Raw genomic sequence first — 26,853 nt, 5'->3', positions numbered from 1 at the left:
TGTGAAAACTGGTGTTGAAGGGGTGAGTGTAATGGAGACAGAAGCACAGACAAGCAGTTAAAATGTGTCTTCAGGTTACAGAGCAGTTTTTCACACTCAGCCCCTTTCCATGCCCCTTCTGCCCTCATTAAGTGCACCTGTTTTCCTATTAAAAGGCTTTAGCCCACTGCACTATAGCCTTTAACCCTTTCCCTTAGGGCACGTTTGACTACATCCCTCTGTCGACAGAGGGATGTAAACGAGGCACTTCGAAAGTGAAAATGAAACAGGGATTTAAATATCCTGCACTTCATTTGTATAATCGCATCATGGCGCTTTTTGGAAAAAAGGTCTAGACGCAGTTCTTTCGAAAATGGCAGGCTTTTTCGAAAGATCCTGTAAACCTCAAAAAATGAGCCTGAGGGGGAATTCATCACTGTGCTGTTCCACATAGGCCTAATCATTAGGATCTGCACAACTTCCCCTGGTGAACCCCACCCAAGTGCCTTAAAGTGTCCTACCTGCTCCACCCACATCAGCACTGGCTCTGCTAGTTCAGTGCCACATCTGCAGAAGCCAGAACACAAGCATTGTTCCCAGATAGGCCGAGACTTTTACATACGTGGTGGAGAACTGGAGAATTTCCCTCCCTCCAAGGGTATGTCTACACTACCCCGCTAGTTCGAACTAGGAGGGTAATGTATGCATACCGCACTTGCAAATGAAGCCCGGGATTTGAATTTCCCGGGCTTCATTAGCATAAGCGGGGAGCCGCCATTTTTAAATCCCCGCTGCTTCGAACCCCGTGCAGCGCAGCTACACGGGGCTCGAACTAGGTAGTTCGGACTAGGGTGCCTATTCCGAACTACCGGTACACCTCGTTTCACGAGGAGTAACGGTAGTTCGGAATAGGAACCTAGTCCGAACTACCTAGATGGAGCCCCGTGTAGCCGCACTGCACGGGGTTCGAAGCAGCGGGGATTTAAAAATGGCGGCTCCCCGCTTATGCTAATGAAGCCCGGGAAATTCAAATCCCGGGCTTCATTAGCAAGTGCGGTATGCATACATTACCCCGCTAGTTCGAACTAGCGGGGTAGTGTAGACATACCCCAAGTCATCTACTTGACTGGAGCACCATAAAGAACCCAAGAACATATAACACCCTGAACGCTCCCTGGGGGTAGGAGTCTAAGTAGCCAGCCCAGCCTTGTTAAGATCTCACTGTAGCTGCGTATTGTCCTGGGTTGCACCTTTCCCAGAGTGTGATGCCAGCCCTGTGTGCAGTATCCTCCCTCCCCCAGTCTGCAGGGAGTAGCCGTGGACACTGCACTATCCCTGATGAATAGATTGCTATTGTGAAAGTAGCCAGTGAGCCTTCCAATACTCTCCATCAGCCGGATGACTTGGCTGAGACCCGTATAAACTGATGGGTCCTTTGGCAGCTTTCTGGCAAGGAGGGGGGATAGTTAGTGACAAAGCAGCCAAAAAACCTAGCCTTGGGCAGGCATCCAGGACTCCCTCTGGCTGCTGATGGGATGTAGATTTCTCATTCCCCTGCCCCACACCCTCCTGCTTAGGACAATAAACTGTCCTTTATCGAGGCACCTAACTGTTTTGGGCTGTGTGCCATCCCTATTCACCTAGAGAGCCCCTGCTATCCACTTCACTCACTCCAGCCCCTGAACTTTCCCCAGAGCCATCCTGTCCATAGGATGAATCGGGGTGGCTGCCCCTGGTCCTGCACTTTTGGGGGCCCTGTGGCAGCTGCTTTAACCTTTCTATGTATGGGAGGGATCCGGGGGATTACAGGGCCTGGTGCAATGACAGCAGGGGTTGCCCCCCCCCCCCATATTCACTGTGAGAGCAGCGGGAGCTGGAGCAGCCCAGCAGCCTGCTCCGCTCCATTCCCCTCCCCCATGCCACCTTTCTGGCCGGCTGTGTGCAGCATCTCAGTGGCAGTGGGAAGCAGAGCACTCCAGCCCCAGAGCGCTCTACTTCCCTGTGCCACGGAGAAGTGCAGCACAGTGGGCTGGAAGGTTGGCACAGCGAGTTGGAGCAGAACAGGTTGCCAGGCCACTATGGCTCCCATCACACACGTGGCCAGGAGAATCCCTGTTGCCACCACACCAGGCCCCCTGAAATCCAGACTGCATTGCTCAGGGGAAGGGAAAAGGGGTCAAGATGCAGGATGGAACAGGGTCAGGGCTTTGGGAAGGGGTGGAGTGGGGAGCAGGGTGAGGTGTGCAACGGAGGGGTTGCTCCAACCCCTCACTCCCCTTGGCTCTGACCTCCCCTGCTCTCCCCATTCTGTGTGAGACTGGAGGTTTGACGAGGGATTGTTGTAGATGAGCTTTAAAGCCAGCCTTTCCCAGATAGGTCACTGCATTTGACTGCGAACGTGCGGATTGGTTGACTCCATTTAACCCTAATCTGTCTCTAGAAAGTGAAATATCTTCTATAAATGATGGGTTAGCTCTGAAGTATTCAAATGACCAGAGGCCTAAGCGTTAGAATACCAGGGTTCTAGTCTTGGCTCTGCCCTTGAGTCAGTGACTTTTGATCTCTATGTACCTCTGTACCTACATCTGTAAAATGGTTAAAAAGTCCCCTTTGGAAGCCCAGAGAATCTCCTAATAATCCCAGAAGCTTCTCCTCTCTTCACTGATCTACCTGTAATTCCAGCAACCCAAGCTTGCTGCTCAGGATCTAACTGCCTGTCTTTTGTTGTCACAGTTTCTGCGGGAACCAAGCTGGGCATTAATGGAGCCATGGAGTTGCTTTTCAAAGTCATCACTCCGTACACCAAGAAACACACCAGAACAGTCAGGTAGGGAGTGGCTACAAGCGAGTTCATTTGGAACTGTCCGAGTGTAGTTAATATGCCAAATATAGGGATGAATGAACAAGTTTAGATCAGAGCTACAACTGAGCTACAGGTTGAATCTCTGTAAACCGGGAGTCTCTGGTCTGGAAATGCCGGACCATTGATGTTCCTGAACCAGAATGCCTCACTGGCCAGGAGCTCTGCCGTGGTGGTGACAGCAGGGCCAGTGACAGCAGGGCCAGGAGTCTTGCCAGGGAAGCAACAGTGGGGTTGATGGCAATGGGGCTGCTGGGGCAGGAGCCCATGTTGACTGGAGGCAGAGAGCTGGTGTTGACCTCCTCTGGTTCAACAAACTCCCTCCTTCAGGACCGATCAGGTCCCATGGTTGTCAGATCAGGGAGATTAACCTGTACACTGGTCAGAACCAGTCCAGGAGCCAAAGTGTTTCTAAAATTCTAGTGGTGCCCGGCTCCAAGAGTTTGGTGCTACCTGTAAAGAAAATCAAATGAGAACTGACCCAAGACTTTCTTGAAAAAGTGAAATCAACATTTTTAGAAGTATAAAAACATTCAGTGAATTGTACGACTGTATTGTTACTGAGCCCTGGGCATTCCTGGTGCATCACACGGCCATGCTGGGGAATGGAATTCAGGTCCCAACATCAGTCCCTCCCTCCTCAGCATGATGAGGAATTAGAAACATGCTGGAGACAGCCCCTCTCAACAACTGATGGTAACAAGCCCTTTGTGTCATTCTGCAGCAGGTTTCCGCCCCATTTGACCTGAAAGACGAAGTGATTGATTTAAAGCAGAGCTTTGCCCAGCCCTTCTCAGATGGAGAGTTGTGATTGGCCCAATGTGGGGCTTTTAATGGGCTGGAACCCCGTCACCCCCAATAAAATCCTAATGTCTGAGTCTGTTTTAAAGCACATGGCAAATGTTATTTCAAAGTGACTTTTTCTATCAAGAGTAAACTAGCCTGGCTTCTGCAGATTGAACTAAAATTAGCCATGCAGCTGTCTGCTCCAACCCTGTCCCCAGCCAGTTCTCAGGGCAAGATTTATGAGGCCTGCATGCCTGTAACAGGGAAGGAGCACAGGGTGAGTGAGGGTAACAAACACCAGTGGCTTTACACCAGCCCAGCCTGCTACAAACAATAGAGAGAGAACGCTGGCTACTGTGCATTTTGCACAGGGCCCTACACTCACGGCTCACAGTCAGGCAAACCGTCATGAGCCTGCTCTTGCAATATTCACGATACGTTCCTGTGCAGGGCCTGGTGTGCACAGCTCACACAGCCATGTGCTTGCTCATGAAGTACCCACTGTGCACAGCATGTTCAAATGCTCGTTGAACATACAGTGTGCACTCGCTCTCACCGGTGCCACCATCTTCATTTTCCCAGTGTGTGTATGTGTTCAGGTTCCATTCTGCCCCTGGCCCTGTGCCTATTCCAACCCTTCCCTCATGGCTCTCTCCTCACCAAACATGCTCTGCCCCTTCCCCCAGCATTTTTTACACACCACTGAACAGCTGATCACAACAGGCAGGAGACGCTGGGAGAAGAGGGGAAAGCTGGATGGTGGGGCTGCTGGTATGTGCTGAGCAGCCACTATTTTTCTCCTGAGGGTGTTTCAGAGCTGGAGTTCCCACAGAGTTGGCTGCCTAAGCATACTCTGACATGTCTCAGCAGAGGTCATGAAAGAGAGAAAGGCAGACAAGAGAGTAAGAGGGAGGGGATGGCCCTTGTGTGGGTGCTGTTAGTTGCCCTGTTGTTGGCATGTAGGGTGGGTACAGGCTGGGCCCTAGTTATAGACCAAAAGATCTTGAAGGGAGGAAGAGCAGATGGATATGCATGGGCTAGCAGCTCCGATACTTGCTCAGCCTACTGGGTCATAAGTTTACCATGCCGAGTGAGACCATTGATCAGCCATATCCAGCGTACTGTCTCTCTGAAGAGCTAGTTCCTGATGTTCCAGGAAAAGGTGACTTCACCACCACACCAAGTCCCTAGTAATGCACCTGGCCAATTATACAACACTTCTCACGAGGAAGGGATTTGAATCATGTCCAGTCACCCGTAGGTGATCAGCTTACACCTTGACTCCTGATACTTTCTATTTAAAGAATAACGGTAACTGCACACATTGCTCCTTGTCCCGGATTTGTCAGGCTGCTCGGGACCCATGCCTTGCTAGCAGCTTGGTTCTTAAGACCAAGCAGGCCCAGCAGTTGTACAACTTTCTGCAGCTGCCTTGTTAGTAAGACTCAATTAACTTCTGCTGTGGCTTCCAACAGTGTGCTACATACCTGTAGTTGCCTTGAAGCTTCTGCTCATCTCTTGCTAGAGCATCTGTAATCTCCATGAATCCTCTGTTTATGCAGGGCATTCCCTTGGCATGGTTCTGATATCACCCACTCTTAGAATACTGTCTCCTAGATTCCAAGCCCACTCCAAGATTTCTCTCAGGCCTTGCATTCATTATCTTTAAGACTCAACATCACCGGGGAAATTATTTACATGCAGCTGTGGCACCTAGAATATATTCAATCTAGAGCAATTGAAAGTGATTGATGTGTTCAAGCAAATAAGGAAATCTCCCTTAACCTCACCCATTCTTTCCCATAGAATTGCTGTTTGTGATTAGAATAATGTTAGCTGTAGTAGCACAATTGTCTAACTCTGCTCAGAATGCGAGTGTAATATCAGTATCAGTTCAGTATGATGAAGTGTGGCTGGCTGAATTTTTGTACCTATAAAAGCTCTCCTGAAAACTATCTCCTCTATTTACTCACTGCACAGACACAGCACAGAGAGAGGCAACCCTCTGTCCTCTACCTTCCTTGAACTGCAGGGGGAGTTCAGTCTCCATGGCCCTGTTTAGTTATCGGCTCTCTGCTAAAAGCTGCTTACAATGATTTATACACATTGGTGGTTTTTGTGAAGTGCACTATAAAGTGGTCTAAGACTTCATTTTAGCAGAAGAAGGGCAAGCTGAAGATCTGCTAATAAACATGGCATTTCTTTCTGACATTGCTTATTTTAGTTTGTCACCGGCAATATTTTCATTTTGTTTCCCTTTTTTCTGCTCACTAATGTTGGCTGGGAACTTTTCCATCAGTGTTTATTGACGGAAAATGCAGTTTTGCTTTGTGCTGAAATTTTGTAATTTTTTTTTCTGTTAGAAAAAAAAATTAGGTTTGGTTTGAATTGAGCCTAATCAAAATGTTTCATTCTGAGTCATTTGAACATTAATCTGTGTCTGCCTGAGCTGCCATAGTACCTCAAGGAAGTTGTAGTCATCCTGTGATGACAAGTGAATATGGCATAGTGTCCCACACAGTTAGGTCATGCAAGGGGAAAGCCTGATGCTCCAGCCCAGGGTCCTTGTGGAAAGACAAGGGTTAATCAGCAGGACATGAATCAGCAGAAACCTTTTAGCCTTGCAGGGAGCCAGCCTGGAACACATCCTTTTTATTACATTTTAACGCAAGGGATTAGGAATGGTTAAGCATCTTCATGGCTGGATTGGAGACAGCTTGCTCTTCACCAGAGGAAATGCTGCTAACCTTGGCATAGGTCTCTTTTGGTTTAAATAGTATGTTTGTTCACAGCCTGTTCAAAGGCTTTCTTTTCTCTTTGCTTAGAAGAAAAAGAGAGAAGCTGCACTTGTTTTCAGTCCAAATTAAGGCATTGCACTCACTCTGTTTAGAGTGTTAGATTTGGTTTAGTGAGCAGCGCTCAGTCTACCGGTGTCAAAAATTGGAACTCCAGGGCATAAGGCAGATTGAAGATTCCCTCTTCCCTTGGCTCTAAGGGACTCCTGGGATAGTGATGGTCTGAAAATCTCAGGCATCTTTACATTTCATCAGAGATTGGGGGTGGGGAGAAGAGTGTGAAAATATTCTTCTGTGTTCTGAACTGCTTTAGCTAGAAATCTCTAGTGAGGCAAACAAAGAGTATATTTCTGCGGGCATGCCTACACCATGAAATTATTTCAGAATAACTTATTTTGAAATAATAACTCCTGAAATAATAATTTCAAAACAGTGTGTCCACACTACTGGGAACCCTTGAAATTAGTCTGAGGCAGGCTCCATTAATGTGGATGCACGACCTCAATTTAGAGCCCTAGGAAGCACTGGGGAGTAATTACTTTGAATGACTCTGGGGAGTACTTATTTTGAAATAGTGGTTGTGGAGCGTCCACACTACTGCTATTTTGAAATAGCTATTTCTAAATAAGTGTTACTCCTCATGGAAAGCAGGAGTTATTCTTTCAAAATAATGGGCTTGGTAGTGTGGATACTCCGCTTGTTATTTCGAAATAAGGGGAGTTATTTCAAAATAACTCCGGGTATGTCTACACTACCCTCCTAGTTCGAACTAGGAGAGTAATGTAGGCATACCGCACTTGCAAATGAAGCCCGGGATTTGAATTTCCCGGGCTTCATTTGCATAAGCGGGGCGCCGCCATTTTTAAATCCCCGCTGGTTCGAACCCCGTGCAGCGCGGCTACACGGGGCACGAACTAGGTAGTTCGAACTAGGCTTCCTAGTTCGAACTACCGTTACTCCTCATTCCACGAGGAGTAACGGTAGTTCGAACTAGGAAGCCTAGTTCGAACTACCTAGTTCGTGCCCCGTGTAGCCGCGCTGCACGGGGTTCGAACGAGCGGGGATTTAAAAATGCGGTGCCCCGCTTATGCAAATGAAGCCCGGGAAATTCAAATCCCGGGCTTCATTTGCAATTGCGGTATGCCTACATTACCCTGCTAGTTCGAACTAGCGGGGTAGTGTAGACATACCCTCCCTCGTGTAGATCACGGTTGTTGTAGAACTAGCTGAGCAAGAGAGCGTAGGTTTGGATTTGGGTTTGTCCAGCTCATGTTTGGAACCTGAGGACAGACAAAGGAGCTGGCCTGGGCTAGTAAGGGGAGGTCTTGCTCAATGTGTTATTTCCCCAAAGCCCCAGATTCTCCCTTTTCCCCTGACTTTGACATTTTCTTTCCATTTTATAGCTACATGCAACCAGGATTTGCCGTGCTGCTGGGTGGAAGGGACAGCTGTTATCCCTGGGGGCTGATGATACCTTTGCTCTTTGTTCAACTGCCAGGAATGCATTATGGAAAATACACCCACTCCAGTTACTATGTCCTCTCTCTTAGATATATGCTGATTCTACTGGCCCAGGCAGAAGAGACACCAAGGTCATTTTAAGAGTCTGGCCTGTAGAGCACTAGGATCAGAGCTATTTATTAAGCCAGCAAAGATGTGGAAACAAGATACATAGTGCTATTTATTTTTCACAGTGGCAAAGCCCTGGGTTATTTAATCATGGACTCTTTCATGCCCTAGCTGACCTTGACTGGGGTATATGCCAAGTGGCTTTAATTCCCCTTTAGATGTTATTGGTTTCAATTAGGGGTGTAAAGTACTCACATTATTATGCCATGATTGTGTTGGTTTGCCCCAAAGTAGCCATATTTGAAAGAAATGGCAAAGTTTTATAAAAAAAAAAGTGTCATAGCATTCAATCAAGTTGAAATCCAGAGGGTTCAATAGAACTTTACTAAGGCTCCATACAATTTAGGTGAAACTGAACCCTTCTCAATAGGCTGTCTTACCCATCCTGTCGAGTTCTATGGTAAAAAATCTTCTCTGTACGTTTTTATGGGATTTTTTAAAAACCCTATAGAGTGGTTCTCATTTTCTTTAAAATTCTATAGGCTTCTTCCATGATGGAAGGACTAGCTGCCTACCAAATGATAAAAAATGATGCCACATAGACCTAAGTAGTCTAGGCACGTCAGAAGAACTAAGACTGAAAGAGATGGGGTAGAGCTGTTGAAGGGAAAACAGCACAGCAGGGCCACAAGGAGGCATTTACTTGGTAGTCAGCCTTGCCACAGCTAATTCAGTTACAAATTTTTATTTATAAAAATTTTTTGAGTAGCATTTGCCTGTTGCTGTTGCCAACTCTTGTGATTTTTATCATAAGTTGTTTGATGTTTACTGTTTATCTTAAAGCCCCAGCTCCTGGAATAGGGTTACCAGGTGACCGGTATTCACCTGGACAGTCCGGTATTTTCGGCTCCTTTCTGGTAAAAATATTCAGAAAATACCAGACCCCTAAGATGTCTGGTATTTTCTGATTTTTTTCCCGGCCAGGAGGTGAAAATGACAGGCACCTGGCAACCCTACAAACATTCAGTGCCCGGCCTCCCGCCCCCAAACTCCCAACACCCCCAGGCCCTCGACCCCAAAAACCCTGCTTACCTGGTTCCACAAGGTTTTAATGCTGTTTTATTTTAATATTTTTTTTGCTTAATAAGTCTTGGAGTCCCTCCCCCCTTTTTTTTGCTCAACAACTTTGGTCTTGGTCTCCCCCCCACATTTTTTTCTTTGACATAATTTTTTCCTGGTGGATTTTTTTTTTTTTTTGGAGGGGGGCGGGTGTTCGGTATTTTTTTTTTAACCATCTGGCAACCCTATCCTGGAAACATGTTTCGAAGAACCTTAGATTATGGGGTTTTTTTTAATTAAAGTTTTCGGCCCACATGGTTGCTGATGGAGACTTGAAAATGTCACGATCCCTTCTCCCAGAGCTTAAAACCAGAAGAAACATTTTTTAAAAAGCTCATGAATCTTTGGAGACCGACTCATGTTTTTTAAAGCTTGGTTTTGGCAATATTGAGTGCTAGAAAGTGATTCATGTCCAAACGTGAGAGTAGTGGAAAATCTTTACTGGAGGTCTATAGCCAGAGCTGCTTAAGTTAAGGAGGAGACTGCGAGAGTCTCTTGTATGCTTTTTAATAGGCTAAATGTAAATGTAGGCCTCTAGGAACAAAGAACATATATGGGCTTTCTATGCTGGGAATCAGTGACACTCAAAATGATTTGGACGTCATGAAAAAGATTGGGAGTCTTGATGAAGCAGCTGAACATGAGCTCCCATTGTCAGGCTGTGGCCAAAAGAGCAAAGGCTATCCTGGATGCATAAATACTCCATTCCTACTCCTACTCCTATTGTACCTCTATATTTGGCACTAGTGGGAGTGCTGCTGCAATAATACTGTGTCCAGTTTTGTTGCTCATAATTCAAAAGGAATGTTCATAAATTGCAGAGGCTTCAGAAAAGAGCCACAATAATGACTGAAGGATTAAAAACCATATCTTATAGTGATGGACTGAAGCAGCTCCATCTAGTTCCCTTAATAAAGTCTAGGTTAAAGGTGCAATTTGATTACAGTCTGTAAGTATGCATCTGGGGGAACAAATAATTAATAATAACTAATAATGGGCTCTTCAGAGAAAGGCATGTGACAAACCAATGGCTGGAAGTTGAAACTACACAAATTCAGACTGGAAATAAGGTGCACATTTTTAACAGGGAGGGTTAATCATTGGAACAACTTACAAAGAGTGTGGTGATTTCTTGATCACTGACAATTTCTAAGTGAAGATCAAATGTTTTTCTACAAGTTGTGGTTTATAACTTATTCTTATACTAGTCAGACTGGACTATCACTAAGGTGTTTGCTGGTCTTGGAATCTGTGAATTGTCAAGCTAAACAGAAATTAAAACTACAAATCAAATGCTGCAATTTCCTCTATTGAGTCTGTGTTCTGTGATCCCTATGTGTGACTGACCATTCATGAATGACACAGTGGGAGCGAAATACATGAAGTGCTGCTGACACATGTAAATGCAAACACTGATGGTAGCTTTACAATAGTCTTGAAATAGCCAGAGAACAGTATTTTTCTAGCAGAGATATTTTGCTTGCACACATCTCTGGGTACATCTAAACAGTGGAGCTATTTCGGGATAACTCAGGTATCCCAAAATAGCTAACCCACATCTTTGAAACACGCCCATTATTTCAAAATACTTTTTGAAAGAATGGGCGCGCTATTCTGGCATCCCTGTAATCCTCATTCCATGAGGGTTAAAGGATGTCTCAAAATACAATAGACTTCCGATAATCCGGAACCTATGGGACCTAGGTGGTGCCGGATTATCAGATATGCCGGACTATCAGGAGGTACTATAAGATGGTTATATATATACTGTATACATTATATACTGTATATAAAGTGTTCTTAACCCTTTTTATTGTACATACTGTATACAGTATACTGTAATGTTTTAGTTTTTTTAAGCCTTTTTTACCCTTTTTGCTCAGTTCAGCTGCTGCCGCTGTTACTTTGTGACTCATTTTTTGCCGAAGCTCACTCACTGGGCTCTTGCCATTTTGATGACGGACTATCAGGAGTGCTGGACTATTGGATGCTGGACTATTGGAGTTTTACTGTAGCACATTTATTTGAAATTTGATACGTGAAGATGCACCAAATTTCAAAATAAGCTATTTCAAAATATAATTGAAATAATATACACAATTTGTGTCACACAAATTGCATGTCTTATTTTGAATTTAGGGTACTGTGTAGACGCACCCACAGTGACTTTGGAACAGGTGTGTGGGGAAAACAAAGGACCCTTCTGGATCCTATATCCTATATCAAAGCACACTTCTTTAGGCAAGATATCACTGAGGTACTGAGTTCTCCAAAGGATGATCTGGTTAAAAAGTGATTGGGTCCCTACTTTAATAAGGAAAGGAGAGGTCATAGTGGTATAAGATCAATGTCCACTTTGGATATAAGGAGAAGAGTTGTGGGATCATTCGGGTAGAGCAGAGAGGGTTGATTATAGTATTGGAATGGTGCCAGGGAACTTTGGGCAAAGTTTTTGTTATGACCAGCAGAAAGATACATGAAAGCCACCTAACCAAAGGAGGAGGTGCTTTGGCCACTTTAACAGGAGTGGAAGCCATTCAAGTGCCCCCTCCTGCTCTGGGCAGTTGACCTAGTTTGAGCTCCTTTAAATCTGCTAATAATAGGAACTCTGCTTTATGACTGGCTGACTGCTGTGTATATTAGCAGCACACTCCACTTCCCACTTGTTCTGAAACTGCATGCCCTGGTTGAACAGAAGTGAGAAGCTCATGCCTGCCCCCTCTCTTTGGCCACTGCCAGCCAATATTTTGAGCGTGAGAAATTAACTCAGAAAACCAACATGTTGATTAGTTCCTCGGCAATCTGATACAGCGGCTGCCATGATTTGTGTGTGGTGAGGAATAGCCAGCAGACAGCTTTATGCATGTGTTTATCTGGCAACAGTTTTTGATAGGAGATCGGTGGCAAATCATCCTTAATTCCCCTTGTTAGTCTCTGATTTCTTGTTAATCATGTTGAGCTGTTTGGCTATTTAACTGGAGGATAACACATAATTCCACTGGAATGTGGTCAGAATTAATCATCGGTTAATTACTGCTTATTTGGAAGTTGCTATTTGGCTACTTGATCCCTGTTGAAAACTCAGAGGAGGGGCTGAAATATATCTCCTGGACTATGTCACTGGTAGAATTACATGCTTTCTTTCCAGATCTGATCTACATGGGATTTAAATTAGAACTTCCCACTGAATAAACTGGTACATTTTGTTTTGATGGAGAAGGAATGGAGGGTGTCAGCAGGAGAGGGGGAAATGGTCCATTCAAGATTCTCTTTTATATCAAGTGGCTATTCATTTTGGTTAATATCTTAGATGACATGGAACAGAGATGAATACATCATGGGGATAAGTAAATAAAATTCAGCATTTGAATATAATGTAATGAGCCATTGTAATAGGACAAATGAAGTCTGAGCCAGAGGAGTCTTCGTTTATGCAGTTCCTCATCCTAGGCTCTCATTGTACGGTCTATATCACATCCCTGAATAACTTGCTTTGATAATAAGTAGTAAAATCTTATTTCATATCAGTGGTAACTCAGAAATATAAATTCTTTGCAAATATAGTTACACTGAAGAATTATCTATTATTGGCGGTGTACTGTTAATAACAGAAGGAGAGAGAAATTGAAAAATTAAGAGGCAGAGTCAAGGGAGAAAAGAGATTCTTTCTGATGAGATTTGAAATGCATGGAGAGTCAATGAGGCTGAGAGAAATACTGCACAGGAAAGTTGTTCCAGATGGCAGAAGCAAATAAATGCCATCTATTGGTAGCTGCTAGTATTATGCAATTAGAACAGATAAACAGCTCTCAAAAACTATTGTATACAATATTTGACAAACAGATAGAAATCCACTTCCCCATTTAACTTAATTTCTATAAAAAATATGGGAAAAAACAAGTGTTGATTGACTCACTTCATCAATAGTGTTATTCCAGAGGAGATAAGTTCATTGTTGATTTAGCTCATATAGATCAATGGCCATTTCATTTCCATTCCAGAAATGGAATGGTTGGAGTTAGAAAGAACTGATGTGTCCTAGTCAAAGGTTTTCTTTGCTTTCCCATATCATCTCCTTTACTGGGCTATTGGGTTATGGCAATAGAAAGATGGCATCAGAGCAAAATCTTGCTGTTGTCTGTGTTTTTACATTCACAACCAATGGCTGTAGCTGTTGTAATTCACAGTTGACCTTGTATAATGTCTTTGAAGCATATCTTCAATCCAACCACAAACATTATTTTCCCAGTTTAATTAGCTGTACAACTTGATTTCAGATAGGATCTTTCATTTTAGCTGAGTACCAGAGAGTTCCCAGAGTAAAACAATACATAAGCAATAAGGTGAAATAACAAAGATCAGAGGGAGCAGGATTAGGAGGTACTCCATAGTAAAGGAGAAAGAAGCCTGGGGGTAATTATGAAAACAGACGGATTATGGATGAGGTGGATCTGTGGAGGAGATGGCTCTCCCACCATAGTAGAGAGGCTGTAAGAGGTGGAAGTCAAGAGTCTGAAGCCAGACGAGAAAAGGAATTAGAAGGCATAGGTTCAGTTCACAGTGAACAATAAGCTTGCTGGGTGACTTTGGACAAGTCATGTGGAGCCGGAGGTTCATATATACAAAAGGGGCCTGGTTTCCAAATTATCTTAGAGCCCATTTTGGTATCAAAAAAGGCCATGATTTTCAAAAGAGCCCCTTGCATCTGCTATGTTGAGCTCTTTTGAAAATTGAACCCTTAGTCTCTGTGCATCAAGCAAAGCTTTAGAAAAGCAGAAATATTGTTTAGCAGCAGTTGTTTGGGAAACCTACTGGCTAGCTATAGTGGCTGTGATACTTACACCAAAAGAAACCATAGGCCAGCAGCCCTTTGTTTTGTTTATGATCTAACTAAATGCTCCCCCTTCCCCGTGTTGTGACTGGATGGAGGAAGTTTCTATGTGAACCCTATCTGACTTCTCCTCGCCAAGTAGATAAGCACGTACTTCCCCTGCCTGTTTGCTTGGCTCCATTCCCATGTGTCAATGAGACAAAGGAAGACTCCCCCTTGGAAAGTGCTAAGCTGTATGGTGATAAGTATTTCCTGATAAGGGAGGGCGGGAGGGGGAAGAGTCAGCAGATAAAACTCAGACCACACACTTTGGTGTCAGCACATCGACATTGGGCCAATAATCTGCAACCAGGGTAAAAAATGTGTTTTCGATTTTCACTTGTATGGCACCAAAGTGTGCCAGGTACTTCACAGAATTAAGGGAAGCATAGTCCCTGCCACAAAGAGCTTACAGTCCAAATACAGATGAACATATCAACAAGTGATAGAGAGAGGAGGGCCAGAGGCAACACTGTGGTTATAGCAATAAGATCCCACCATTACTCATTTAAAGCAAATCCGTTTTACACTTGGAAATGTATCTAAAGATCTTCCTTTTGCTGCTATGTCCAGTTAGTTCTGCCTGGCTGAGCACGTGTCACCAGGACATTAGGAACTATCACCAGTTTCAACCATGGTCTTGATTACATTTGCTGTGTGCAGATTTATGTGACACTGTGTCAAAGTCCTCGGTAGCAGCCCTAGGAATCCTCATGCTGTTGGTGCTGTTAGAGCTGAACAAGTGTCATGGGGGCTGCTTATGAGACCATTTCCCTGCTGTAGATATGCTGTTTGGTTTCATGTATACAAAGGATTAATAAGGTTTCCTGGCTCACTCCTGATGGGCTGTGGGTGTGATTGACGCAGAGTGTTCAGGAGTCACCGAATGACCTAAGGCCAGGTTCCCAATATTGTTTGCACAGTTAACCTGATGAGCGTGGGAGTCGGATGGAAGTGATGAATAAAGGAGCAGCTTAAACACAATAATGTTCAGTCCCAAGCATACATGATATATAGTGAGGTAGGTGAGGAAGAGGGTTTTCTGATGGATGCTGCTGTAGACACCGTATGGGTCTGTGGCTTGATAATGCTGTCAGTGCTCTTCTTAGCAACATTGTCTGCAGGACAACACTGCTGGGATGGCAGCTATGAGAGCAAAACCTGTAAATAACCTTGTAACTGTGCATCCCTAGGCTGTGTTTAGAGAAGTGGGCTGGAACGCACGGAGGACAACCTGAAAACTTGAGGAAATGGCTTGTGAGGAAGACCAGTTCTTCACTGACTCCAAATATGAAAGAGACGGCAGCTTTGGCAATGGAGGCTTCCTCTATTCCTGAAGTATAAACCTTGCATCTGTCATGGCTCAGAGATTGGGCTTTACAGCAGGCTGCAGCAATAGCTGGACCATTAAGGAAGCTTTAAAAAAAATCATCAGATGACTTTGGCGTATGCAGTGAACACGGTTCTTTCCCCTTCTGTTAAATGGAACAATGTTGTTTGGATTTTGTGCAAGCCATATGTTATATAGTACAATAACAAGGCAACATCAGTTCAGTTCAGCTCCCACTATCTTGTTAGGAGTGGTGGTTTGTGGATTTTGTGTGTGCGTGTTTGTTTAAAATCTTGCTTGCATGCCTGCAGTCAAGCCAACTTTCACTGCTTTCCAAATCTTTCTATGCACAAAAACAAGAGCACATGATTGAACCAGGCTGATAACACTTACATTTTGATTGAGCTCTATCAGTTTATTTTTATATCTGCAGTAGACCCTGCCACCCAGAGCTGTGATCTAGTTTGTTCTGACGTACTCTGCAGAGTTTGGCTGGATAAGGAGGAATTCTTCAAGAAAAACAATAATATACAACTAAGAAGTTATAACTTAGGTTTCTACAAATACTGGTCAAAAAATATCCCCTTAATTCTGCTATTGTATCCCCACTAATCTCAAGTGGCAACTGTGCAGTGTAACCAAGACGAGAATTTGACGTGAGTTCTGGATTAATAATTTTGCTTCTAACTCTCCCATTCAAGTACTATACTGATCAGGCCTAGTGCTACCTAGCTGTTGAGATGTAACCAGTCAGTTGATTCCCACATAGTTATATTGGCATAACTGAGAAGAATTTGGCTTTTCTGATTAATTCAGGAAGAGGCTTTGGTGAGTTAATAGGGAACACTCCTTTTTTCTGACTGTAGAACTAACTGTCTCATTGTGGTGCTAGAGAAATGACAAATTTGATTCTGCAGGACTCCTGTCTGTGTAATCCCCACTGACATCTTAAATGACCCATTCTTCATTCTCTAAAGAGTTGGTGCATTTCTTGGGGTAGCTGTTCCACTGTCCCTATATCTATTATTTAGAACTTGAAGTCCAATAGATTCCCAGTTGTATTCTGTGTATTCATTTGACAATGCTCTGCAGAGAAAAGGGAGGTGGCTTCTCATTTTTACACCCACTAAATTGTATTTAAAGGAGCTTAAACACTTTCCTAACATATCATTCCCCAAGTAAGCAATTCCTGTTGAAGCCAAAGGGGGTTCTGGGTTTTAAATGGGACGATAGGAGCCAGTATGAAAGGGGAGGTGTTAAGATATGGCCCTCACTCTGAAGAAGTATGAAGCCTCCCCTTGATCTAAAATGATAATATTTCTTGCCTATTCATGCTGTGCATTGACACTTTTGGAAGAGCCAAGGTGCAAGGAGAAACGAGCAGGTAGATTCAATCATCAACAAAAATAAAAATTACACTCTGCTTTACACTGGAGATGCAGGGCCGCCAGTGGTGGGAAGGGGACAACTGTCCTGGAGTCCAGCAATTGAAAAGGGCCCAGGACTCCTGGGCCCTTTAAATCACTGCTGGTGCACCATGTGGTATGTTTCAGGCAGCACTGAGGTCTGGGGGTCAGGGGCGTGATGTGCCCCAGGCCTACCCCTTCCATCTGAGGCCCTGCTCCTTCTGGGAGCACATAGCTGACCCCCTCCTTGTCCAGGGGCCTGATGAGACTGTTGACTTCCCCGTGGAAATGTTTCCTACCATGCTTATGATGTGACAGTCTCCCTACTTCCCTTCTGTGCAGATAAAAGTGATTAGTGGTGGTCAGAACACCTGTTAGTGCATCCTGCATAATGCTGCCTGAGATCCTCCTATAGAACAAAGGCATCATTTTACCATGTGAGCCAAAAGGGAGCCTCCCTTGTTGAGACACTATAGACCAGATGTTTAAGGGTAATTAGGTACCCCAGTCTGTCGAAAATCATACTAGACACCTTTCTACATCTTTAGGTGTTGACATGCCTTTAAAAATTTAGCCTTATGTGCCTTGTTGACCTTCACTTAGCTGGGTATGTGCCAATTTTTCTAGGCACTCCTCTCTCTGTCAAGTGTAGTTCTATTACTACCTTCTTTTAGCTTTGACGTTCTGAAGTTTCCAGCTGAAGTTCGCTAAGTGTAATCATGTGTGACCATAATATAATTCAATTTAATATTCCCGTGGCGGGGAAAAAACCCACAACATCTCAAACATTATGGTATTTAATTTTAGAAAGGGCAATCACACAAAAATTAGCTTAATTTTATAGAAATTAAAAGGTACAGTGCCAAAAGTGAAACCCTGCAAGCTGCATGGAAACTTTTCAAAGATACCATAAAAGAGGCTTAACTTAAATGTATACACTGAATTAAAAAACATAGTAAGAGAACCAAAAATAGTGCCACCATAGCTTAACAACCACGCCAAAAGAAATGATGAGAGATAAAAGGCCTTGTTTAAAAAGTGGAAGTTAAATCCTAGTGAGGAAATAAACTCTGTCAAATGAAGTGTAAAAATATAATTAGGAAAGCCAAAAAGCAATTTGGAGAACATCTAGCCAAAAACTCAAAAAGAAATAGCAAAATTGTTTTAGATACTTAAAAAGCAGGAAGCCTGCTAAACAAATAGTGGGGTCACTGGATGATTGAGATGCTAAAGCAGAACTCAAGGATAATAAGGTCGTGGCAGAGACACTAAATGGATTCTTTGCATTGGTCTTCATGGCAAAGGAAGTGAGAGAGATTCTCAAACCTGAGCCATTCAAGACCAGAAGGCATTCATCCAAGAATTCTAAAAGAACTTAAATGTGAAATTGTGGAACTACTAACTGTGCTTTGCAACTTATCCTTTAAATCATTTTCTGTACCAAAATGAGCAGAGGATAGTTAATATGACACCAATTTTTTAAAAAAGAATCTAGAGGTAATCCTGGTAATTATAGGCTGATAAGTCTAACTTCAGTACCAGACAAATTGGTTGAAACTAGAGTAAATAACAGAATTGTCAGACACACAGATGAACATAATATTTTGGGAAAAGTCAATATAGTTTTTGTAAAGGGAAATTATACTTCAGGGGTCAATAAGCATGTGGATAAGGGGGATCCAGTCAGTATAGTGTTATTAGCTTTCTAGAAAGCCTTGAAAAGGTCCCTCACCAAAGGTTTTTAAGCAAGGAAACCTGTCATGGGATAAGAGGGAAGGTCTCCTGATGGATTGATAACTGGTCAAAAGATAACAAAGGTTAGGAATAAATGGTCAGTTTTCAGAATGGAGAGAGGTGGTGTTCTCTAGGGCTCCTGACTGAGACCAATTCTATTGAACATATTAATAAATAAATCTGGAGACAGTGGAAAACAGTGAGGTTGCAACATTTGCAGATAATTAAATATCGCTCAAGATAGTTAAGTTCAAAGCAGACTGTGAAGAGCTTCAAAAGAATCTCACAAAACTAGGGGTACGTCTACACTACCTGCCTCTGTCGGCAGAGGCATGTAGATTTGTTTGTTCAGCAAAGGTAAATGAAGCCGGGATTTAAATGATCGCGGCTTCATTTACATTTACATGGCTGCCGCGGTGAGCCGACAAACAGCTGATCAGCTGTTTGTGGGCTCGCCGCTAGTCTGGATGTTCCCCCTGTCGACATCAAAGCCCTTTGTCGGCAGCCCCGGTAAACCTCATTCCACGAGGAATAACGGGGCTGCCGACGAAGGGCTTTGATGTCGACAGGGGGAATGTCCAGACTAGCGGCGAGCCGACAAACAGCTCATCAGCTGTTTGTCGGGTCAGCGCGGCAGCCATGTAAATGTAAATGAAGCCGCGATCATTTAAATCGCGGCTTCATTTGCCTTTTCTGATCTGTCTAATCTACATGCCTTTGCCGACAGAGGCATGTAGTCTAGACACAGCCTAGGTGACTGGGCAAGGAAATGGCTAAATTAGATGTTACAATTTGAGAGAGTGATCTTGGAGACATTGTAGATTAGTTCTCTGAAAACATCTACTCAATGTGCAGCAGTTAGGAATTATTAAGAAAAGGAGAGAGAATAAGACAGGTTACAGCCACACTACAAGATTATTTTGGAATAAGCTATTCTGGAAGAAATACTCCAGAATAGCTTATTTTGAAATAGAACGTCTACACTACAGGGACACCTCAAAATTAATGCAAGGCAGGTTTCCCTAATATGGACGTGCTACCTTGATTTAGAACTCCAGGTGGCACTGGGGAGTAATTAGTATGAATGGCCCTGGGGAGGAACTATTTCGAAATAGCAGAAGTGGAGCATCCACACTACTGCTATTCTGAAATAGCTATTTTGGAATAGGCATTATTCTTCCTGGAATAAGGTTTACAGAAGTTAGAATAAGCCATTCGCTATTTTGAAATTATTTTGAAATAATGGAAGTGCTGTGTAGACATTCACATTGTTATTTCAGAATAATGGCCCTTATTCCAAAATAACACTGCTGTTTAGATGTACCCATAGGCTGTGTCTAGACTGGCAAGTTTTTCCAGAAAATCATCTGCTTTTCCGGAAAAACTTGCCAGCTGTCTACACTGGCCGCTTGAATTTCTGGAAAAGCACTGATGATCTCATGTAAAATCATCAGTGCTTTTCCGGAAAAACTATGCTTCTCCCGTTTGGGCAAAAGTCTTTTTCTGAAAGACTTTTGCGCAAAAGGGCCAGTGTAGACAGCATAGTACTGTTTTCTGCAAAATAGCCCCGATTGTGAAAAAGACGATCGGGGCTTTTTTGCGGAAACGCGTCCATGGCCAATCTAGACGCGGTTTTCCGAAAATGCTTTTAACGGAAAACTTTTCCATTAAAATCATTTTCGGAAATTCATGCCAGTGTAGACATAGCCATAGAGTATATCTTATTTTCTCTCTATAAATCAATGGAATGCCCACATCTTGAATAAGTAGTGTGTGCAGAAGTAGTTGCCTTATCTCAGAAAATATATTGGCACTGGAAAAAGTTGAGAAAAGGGCAACAAAAATGATTAGGGGTATGGAATGACTACCATACGAGGAGAGATTAATACAATTAGGACTTTTCAACTTGGAAAAGAGATGAATAAGAGAGGATATGACAGAGGTCTATAAAATCATGACTAGTGTGGAAAAGTGAACGAGGAAGAGTTATTACTCCTTCCCATAATGGAAGAACTAGGGGTGACCAAATTAATGGGTACCAGGTTTAAAACAAAGAAAAGGAAGTATTTCTTCATACAACACACATAGGGTTCCAGATGGTTTAATCAAAAATACCTAACACCCCTCCCCAAAAACCCACCAGGGGAAAACTTATTAAGGAAAAAAAAAATGTAAATAATAAAACAGCATTAAAACAGCATGGCCCCTTTCAGAGTGCATGCAGAGTCAGAATAGAGATAGGAACAGGGGAGTAGTTGAGCACTAAGACCAGGGAAGGCATTGCTTCCCCTTGGTCTTTAGGCTTTTTGCCAGCATCCATTTTGTTTTCTTGATCAAGCCAGAACACAGCTTCTCTGTGGAACCCAGTAGGCAGGGGATCCGGGGGTGGAGGGCTGGAGGTGTCATGGGCCTGGAAGGGGGTGAAGCCAGGGGCTGGGCCCAGTTGCTAAGTGTGTCGTAGGGTTGCCAGGTATCTGGTATTTTTGCCTCCTGTCCAGGAAAGAAATCAGAAAATACTGGACATTTTAGGTGTCCGGTATTTTCTGAATTTTTTTTACCAGACAGGAAGCTAAAATACAGGATTGTCCGGGTCAATACCGGACACCTGGCAACCCTAAACACACATCGATCTGTGGAACTCCTTGCCAGAGGATGTTGTGAAGTCCTAGACTATAACAGGATTAAAAAAAAGAGCTAGATAAATTCATGAAGGATAGGTCCATCAATGGGAATTAGTCAGGATGGGCAGGAATGGTGTCTGTAACCTCTGTTTGCCAGAAGCTGGGAATGGGGGACAGGGAATGGATCACTCGGGCTATGTCTAGACTGCAGAGCTTTTCCGTGATACCAGAATTACTTCTGCAGTAATTTGAATAAGCTATTCAATTTGCTTTGAACTTCACATCACATGGAATTACTTCTTGTTTACACACATACATTTCTTCATATAGTACAGGAGGCGTGATCCTGAGTATGTCTAGACTGCAATTAAAAACCTGTGGCTGGCTGTTGCCAGCTGAGTGGGGCTCAGGTTGTGGAGTAGTTTTTCTGGTGTAGTCTGGGATCTAGGACCCTGCAAGGTGGAAGGGTCCCAGAGTTCTGGCTGCAGTCTGAACCTTAATTTTTCCCAGTGCAATTAAACTGCCTCTTAGCCCAGGTCAGCTATCACCGGCAAGCTGTGGGCTTTTAACTGCAGCACAGTAGAACCTCAGAATTCTTAACACCAGATTTATGAATTGATCAGTCAATCACACAGCTCATGTGGAACCAGAAGTATGCAATCAGGCAACAGCAGAGACACAAAAAAAAAAAAAAAAAAAAAAGAGAAAATATGGTACAGTACAGTACTGTGTTAAATGTAAACTATTAAAGGGAAAGCAGCATTTTTCTTCTGCGTAGTAAAGTTTCAAAGCTGTACTAAGTTTGTGTTCAGATGTAAACTTTGGAAAAAACAATCTCAGTGTTACATATATTTCAGAGTTATGAACAACCCTCCATTCCTGAGATATATCCTCTATTAGCCATGTTTGCATGTCACTTCTAACAGCAGTGGTGTATTCTAGAAAAGCCTGCAAGCTAGTTCTCTTTAAATCATTATCTTGAACAGTTTCCTTTAGCTGGACTTTATAGATGGGCTTCATCTGAACAGAACCAGAGGGGAAAGTGAAGTGCTATATAAAGCTATTAAACTGATGTATCTGAGACTAGTATAATGGCAACTTTTTTTTTCATGATTCTATTAGATTAAAAAGAACAAACTTTTTTCTTTTTAGTGCCAGTATCTTCTTTTTTTTTTCTTTGGAGCTAGACTGTCTTCAAAAAAAGGTTTACACAAGTAACTCTTTTTCCAGGAGCGCAGGGCTCAGTGCTATATAATACACCCCCCCCCCCATCCATTTTGCACCTTCACACTTCTAATTCTTTATATACCTCTTAATTTCTGCAGATTTAAAATACTTTTTACAATTTTTCTGTTTAAAAATACTTTGCAGGTCTGATTGAAATGAAAGACATTTCTCACATTCATTATTGCAGCCTGGTTAGGCCCAATATAGGGTAGTTTTCAGTGAATAATACTTTACATCTTTAGAGCAGTGGTTTTTAAAGTGTGGTCCCTGGCGCACTAGGGGTCCCCGACTATCTTGCTGGCTTGGGACTTGCTCCCCTGAAGGGACTTCAGCCTGCTGTCCTCCACCCCAATGTGAGGTTGGTGTGTCAGCACTGGTTTCCCACTGGTGGTAGTAGGGGATGTGCCTTGCAGGCTGAATTTGGCTCCTGGGGGAAGAAAGTGGCTGGGGGGTGGGGGTGGGGGTGGGAAAGGGGATGGCAGTGCAGGAAACTGCTCACCTGGAAGTTTCTCCCAATGCTCCCATTGGCTCAGTCTACTCCTGCACTCTCCCTCACCCTCAGCCTGCTCCTGCACCCAATCTCCCACCCACACTCCGCATCTCTGCCCCCCTGCACCATTTTGTTATCATGGGTGTTTGGCTGGTGTTCTGCAGAAAGGTCTGCATAGGGCGGTGTGGGCTGTGGGCCGGAAAGTTTGAGAACCCCTTTTTTAGAGCATCCAAAAGTACTTTACCAACATACAGTGCTTTGGAAATGCTGCTGTCTCAAGTGTGGAGGATGCTAGCCAATGCATTATGCTGTAGGGGTATGTCTACACTACAGTGCTAATTCGAACTAACTTAGTTCGAATTAGTTAATTCGAACTAAGCTAATTCGAACTAGCGCATCTAGAACTAAAAACTAGTTCGAATTAGCGTTTTGCTAATTCGAACTAGCGCGTCCACATTAAGTGGACCCTGAAGCGGGGTTAAGGATGGCCGGAAGCAGTGCCGGCAGGGCATCAGAGGAGGACTTAGAGCATGGAGATGCTGTCTCAGGCTAGCCGAGGGCTGTGCTTAAAGGGTCCCGACCCCCACCCCGGACAGACAGTTCTCAAGGGTGCCCCGCTTGCAAAGCAGTCCTGGCTTGGAGTGCCCTGAGTGCCCACACTGGGCACATCACAGCACTCGGCCATCAGCCCGGCTGCACTTGCCGCAGGCTGCCATCTGGGGAGAGGGGACAATTGGGGGGCTGCAGGAGAGCTTCCACCCCCAGAAGCCCGCAGAGCCAGCCCAGTCCTCCCCATCGGGGGCTCGTGCCCCATTCCTCCCTCACCTCCTTCCACTTACCCTTCCCTAGCCCCTCTTCTTGATGTACAAAATAAAGATAACATGTCTTCCAAAATGGAATCTGTCTTTATTGAACAAAACTGGGGGAGACTGGGAAAAGGAGGTGGGAGAGGGGAAGAGAGAGGCTGGGAGAGGGGAGGGCAACTAAAATGATCAGGGGTTGGGAACAGGTCCCATATGAAGAGAGGCTAAAGAGACTGGGACTTTTCAGCTTAGAAAAGAGGAGACGGAGGGGGGACAGGATAGAGGTCTCTAAAAGCATGAGTGGGGTGGAGAGGGTGCATACAGAAAAGTTCTTCATTAGTTCCCATAAAGAAGGACTAGAGGACACCAAAGGAAAGGAATGGGTAGCAGGCTTCAAACTAGTAACAGAAAGTTGTTCTTCACAAAGCAAAGAGTCAACCTGTGGAACTTCTTGCTGCAGGAGGCTGTGAAGGCTAGAACTGGAACAGAGTTTAAAGGGAAGTGAGATCAAGTCATGGAGGTTGGGTCCATGGAGTGGTATTAGCCAGGGGGTAGGAGTGGTGTCCCTGCCCAAGGTTTGTGGAAGGCTGGAGAGGGATGGCACGAGACAAATGGCTTGGTCACTGTCTTCGGTCCATCCCCTCCAGGGTCCCTAGGGTTGGCCGCTGTCGGCAGACAGGCTACTGGGCTAGACGGACCTTTGGTCTGACCCAGTATGGCCATTGTAAGCTCAGGGCTCTGGGTCGGGGGTCTCAGTGGACCCCCTTGATTCTCTTGCACACCTGCTCCTGGGTGGCCAGGCTGGCAGCTATCCTGCCCAAGCCGGCCACTTTCCTGTGCCTAGTGCGGAGATCATGGACGAGGTCCACGATGTCCGCACTAGCCCAGGCAGGTGCCCGCCTCTTGCGGTCCCGGGCAAGCTCCCGGGAGCCGCCAGCCTGGTCCCGGGAAGAGGGGGAGGGCTGGGGGGCATCGGGTGGGTGGCTCGATCCGTGCCAGGTGCAGGGTCTGCTGGCTGGGTGCTGGAAGACTTGCACCTGGCACGGGCACCGTAGCCAGCCCGTGCCCCTTCAAGGGGTCCGGGGCCGGGAGGGGGGCAGTAGAGTTTCCCTGGTGTTGGCCAGAGTGGCCACCAGGGAAAGCTGGGGAGGGCTAGCCTCCCACTAGTTCGAATTAAGGGGCTACACACCCCTTAATTCGAACTAGCTAGTTCGAACTAGGCTTAATCCTCGTGGAATGAGGATTACCTAGTTCGAACTAAGCGCTCCGTTAGTTTGAATTAAATTCGAACTAACGGAGCGCTAGTGTAGCGCCTATGAAAGTTAGTTCGAACTAACGTCTGTTAGTTCAAACTAACTTTGTAGTGTAGACATACCCTAGGAGAGCTTTAGCTATGGAACTCAATGACAGTGAACTCCCTTTTCGTACTCACAAATAACTGTGGGTATAATCGATGTGAGTGAGGTATCTCTTTCATTGAACCAACTTCTGTTGGGGAGAGAGAGAAGCTTTCAAGCTTTCATAGAGCTCTTCTTTGGGTCAGGGAAATGTATTCAGATTTTCCACAGCTAAATACAAGATGGAGTAGATTGTTTAGCATAAATAGGTAACATATATTTCAAGGGATCATTCAAAGTGAAGCTGTTAACAACCCTTCTGTTATGGGGGCAGTTAAAGAGGTTTTTTTCATGGATTGTAGATTGTTTTATTAAGCCATAAATCCAGTGTCTCTACTCCATCCATGACTTTTAGCGTCTAGAAAAGTTATGAATGTAAGCTCCCAGAACTATCTTTTGAAAGTGCTGTTCAGGTTGCCTTTGTGGATGAGGACTGATATATCAGATATAGAGTGATCATGTGAAAGGGGTTCTCCCATGGGTAACGTGGTGTTTTTGTCTTTTATCATTTTTCTGTGTGAGTTCATTTGAGAGTGCAGTTATTGTCTAGTTTCACCCATTTAATTGTTATTGGAACATTAATCCCTAGAAGCTTAAAACATAACTTTGCTGGACACTAAAAATCATGGACTGAATAGAGACACTGGATTTATGGCTTATTACAACAGTCTGTAACCCATTAATTCCCTTGCTGCCTTCTTCCCCCTCTCCAACAGTCACATATGTCTACACTACAGAGTTTTTCCGGGATATTGGAGGTATCCCAGAAAAACTCCACTGCGTCCAGGGAACGCATCTGCTTTTTCGACATTTCTTGCAGAAGAGCAATTGCACTCTTTCGGAAGTCCTGTATTGCTCCTTTTATGAGGAATAAGGGCTTTTCCGAATGAGGAGGCTTTTCCAAAATTTGGTCTCGTGTAGATGGGCCAAATTTCAGAAAAGCCTCTTCCGAAAAAACAATTGGAAAAAGGTACACAAATTGCAGAGAGCAATTTCCATACCTTTTTCCGAAAAAAAGCAGCAGTCTAGATGTAGCCGCACTGTTGACTCATATTTAGCTTGAGATCCATTATGACCCCTGGATCCTTTTTTTCCGTACTCTTTCAGGGCAGTCATTTCCCATTTTGTATGTGTGAAACGGATTGTTCCTTCCTATGTGGAATACTTTGCATTTGTCCTTCTTCAATTTCATCCTATTTACCTCACACCACCTTTCCAGTTTGTCTAGATCATTTTGAATGATATTTCTATCCTCCATAGCACAGGCAATTTGGCATAGGTCTCTAAGCCATGCCCTTCAGCTACGTTGGTAACATAATATACAAGTTTTACTTGGCAAATAAAAATTGTCCCCCTTTCCTGTGTGTACTTTAGGGAGTTTAGTCCTTATAAAAGTGTGAGTCAGAGAACTGACTAGAAATAAGCATAATTCAGACATGAGTGGGGCTGGATCTTTTCACCCTCTGCTTTGCTGATTCACCTCAGTCTTGCTGTGCAGCACATTACTGACGTATCTGCCTATCTGGGGAGATCTCTTGAGCGTAGGCTGCTGGTCCTAGTAAACTCATGTGATGTGAATAGGTATCAGCTAAGGATTTGGCTTAGAAACCACTAGCCTCATGTCCCCTGATGACTTAAATGAGACTTAAAGGGAGCTCTCCAGTGGGAAAAGGACAGGTTGAACCCCTATGATTATCACGTTTTAATTACATATTGGATGAGTTGGGTTCACGTTATGCTAGTTTGCTGTATTGGCTTTGTTTGCATATGGTTCTACAATCATATGTTAACCAACCAGCCTAAGAAGAGCATTCCTATTCCCCTCCTTTATAGGTTTATAAGGGATAAAGTCAATGCTGTTTGGGTG

General features: G+C 44.1%; 1 protein-coding gene across 1 annotated transcript in view; it reads left to right on the top strand.

Annotated features, from left to right (window-relative positions):
• The window catches only part of AGBL1 (AGBL carboxypeptidase 1), a 477,711-nt gene that overhangs the window by 35,810 nt on the left and 415,048 nt on the right, over positions 1 to 26,853 (top strand). Inside the window, exon 5 of the mRNA XM_075897043.2 lies at positions 2,713 to 2,806. Within this exon, the coding sequence (XP_075753158.2) occupies positions 2,713 to 2,806 (94 nt within the window). The remainder of the gene's footprint in view (positions 1 to 2,712; positions 2,807 to 26,853) is intronic.

The sequence above is a fragment of the Pelodiscus sinensis genome, chromosome 14 (genome assembly GCF_052426305.1).
Source record: "Pelodiscus sinensis isolate ZL-2025 chromosome 14, ASM5242630v1, whole genome shotgun sequence".
NCBI classification, from domain to species: Eukaryota; Metazoa; Chordata; order Testudines; family Trionychidae; genus Pelodiscus; species Pelodiscus sinensis.
This window is presented reverse-complemented; position numbering and strand designations above follow the sequence as displayed.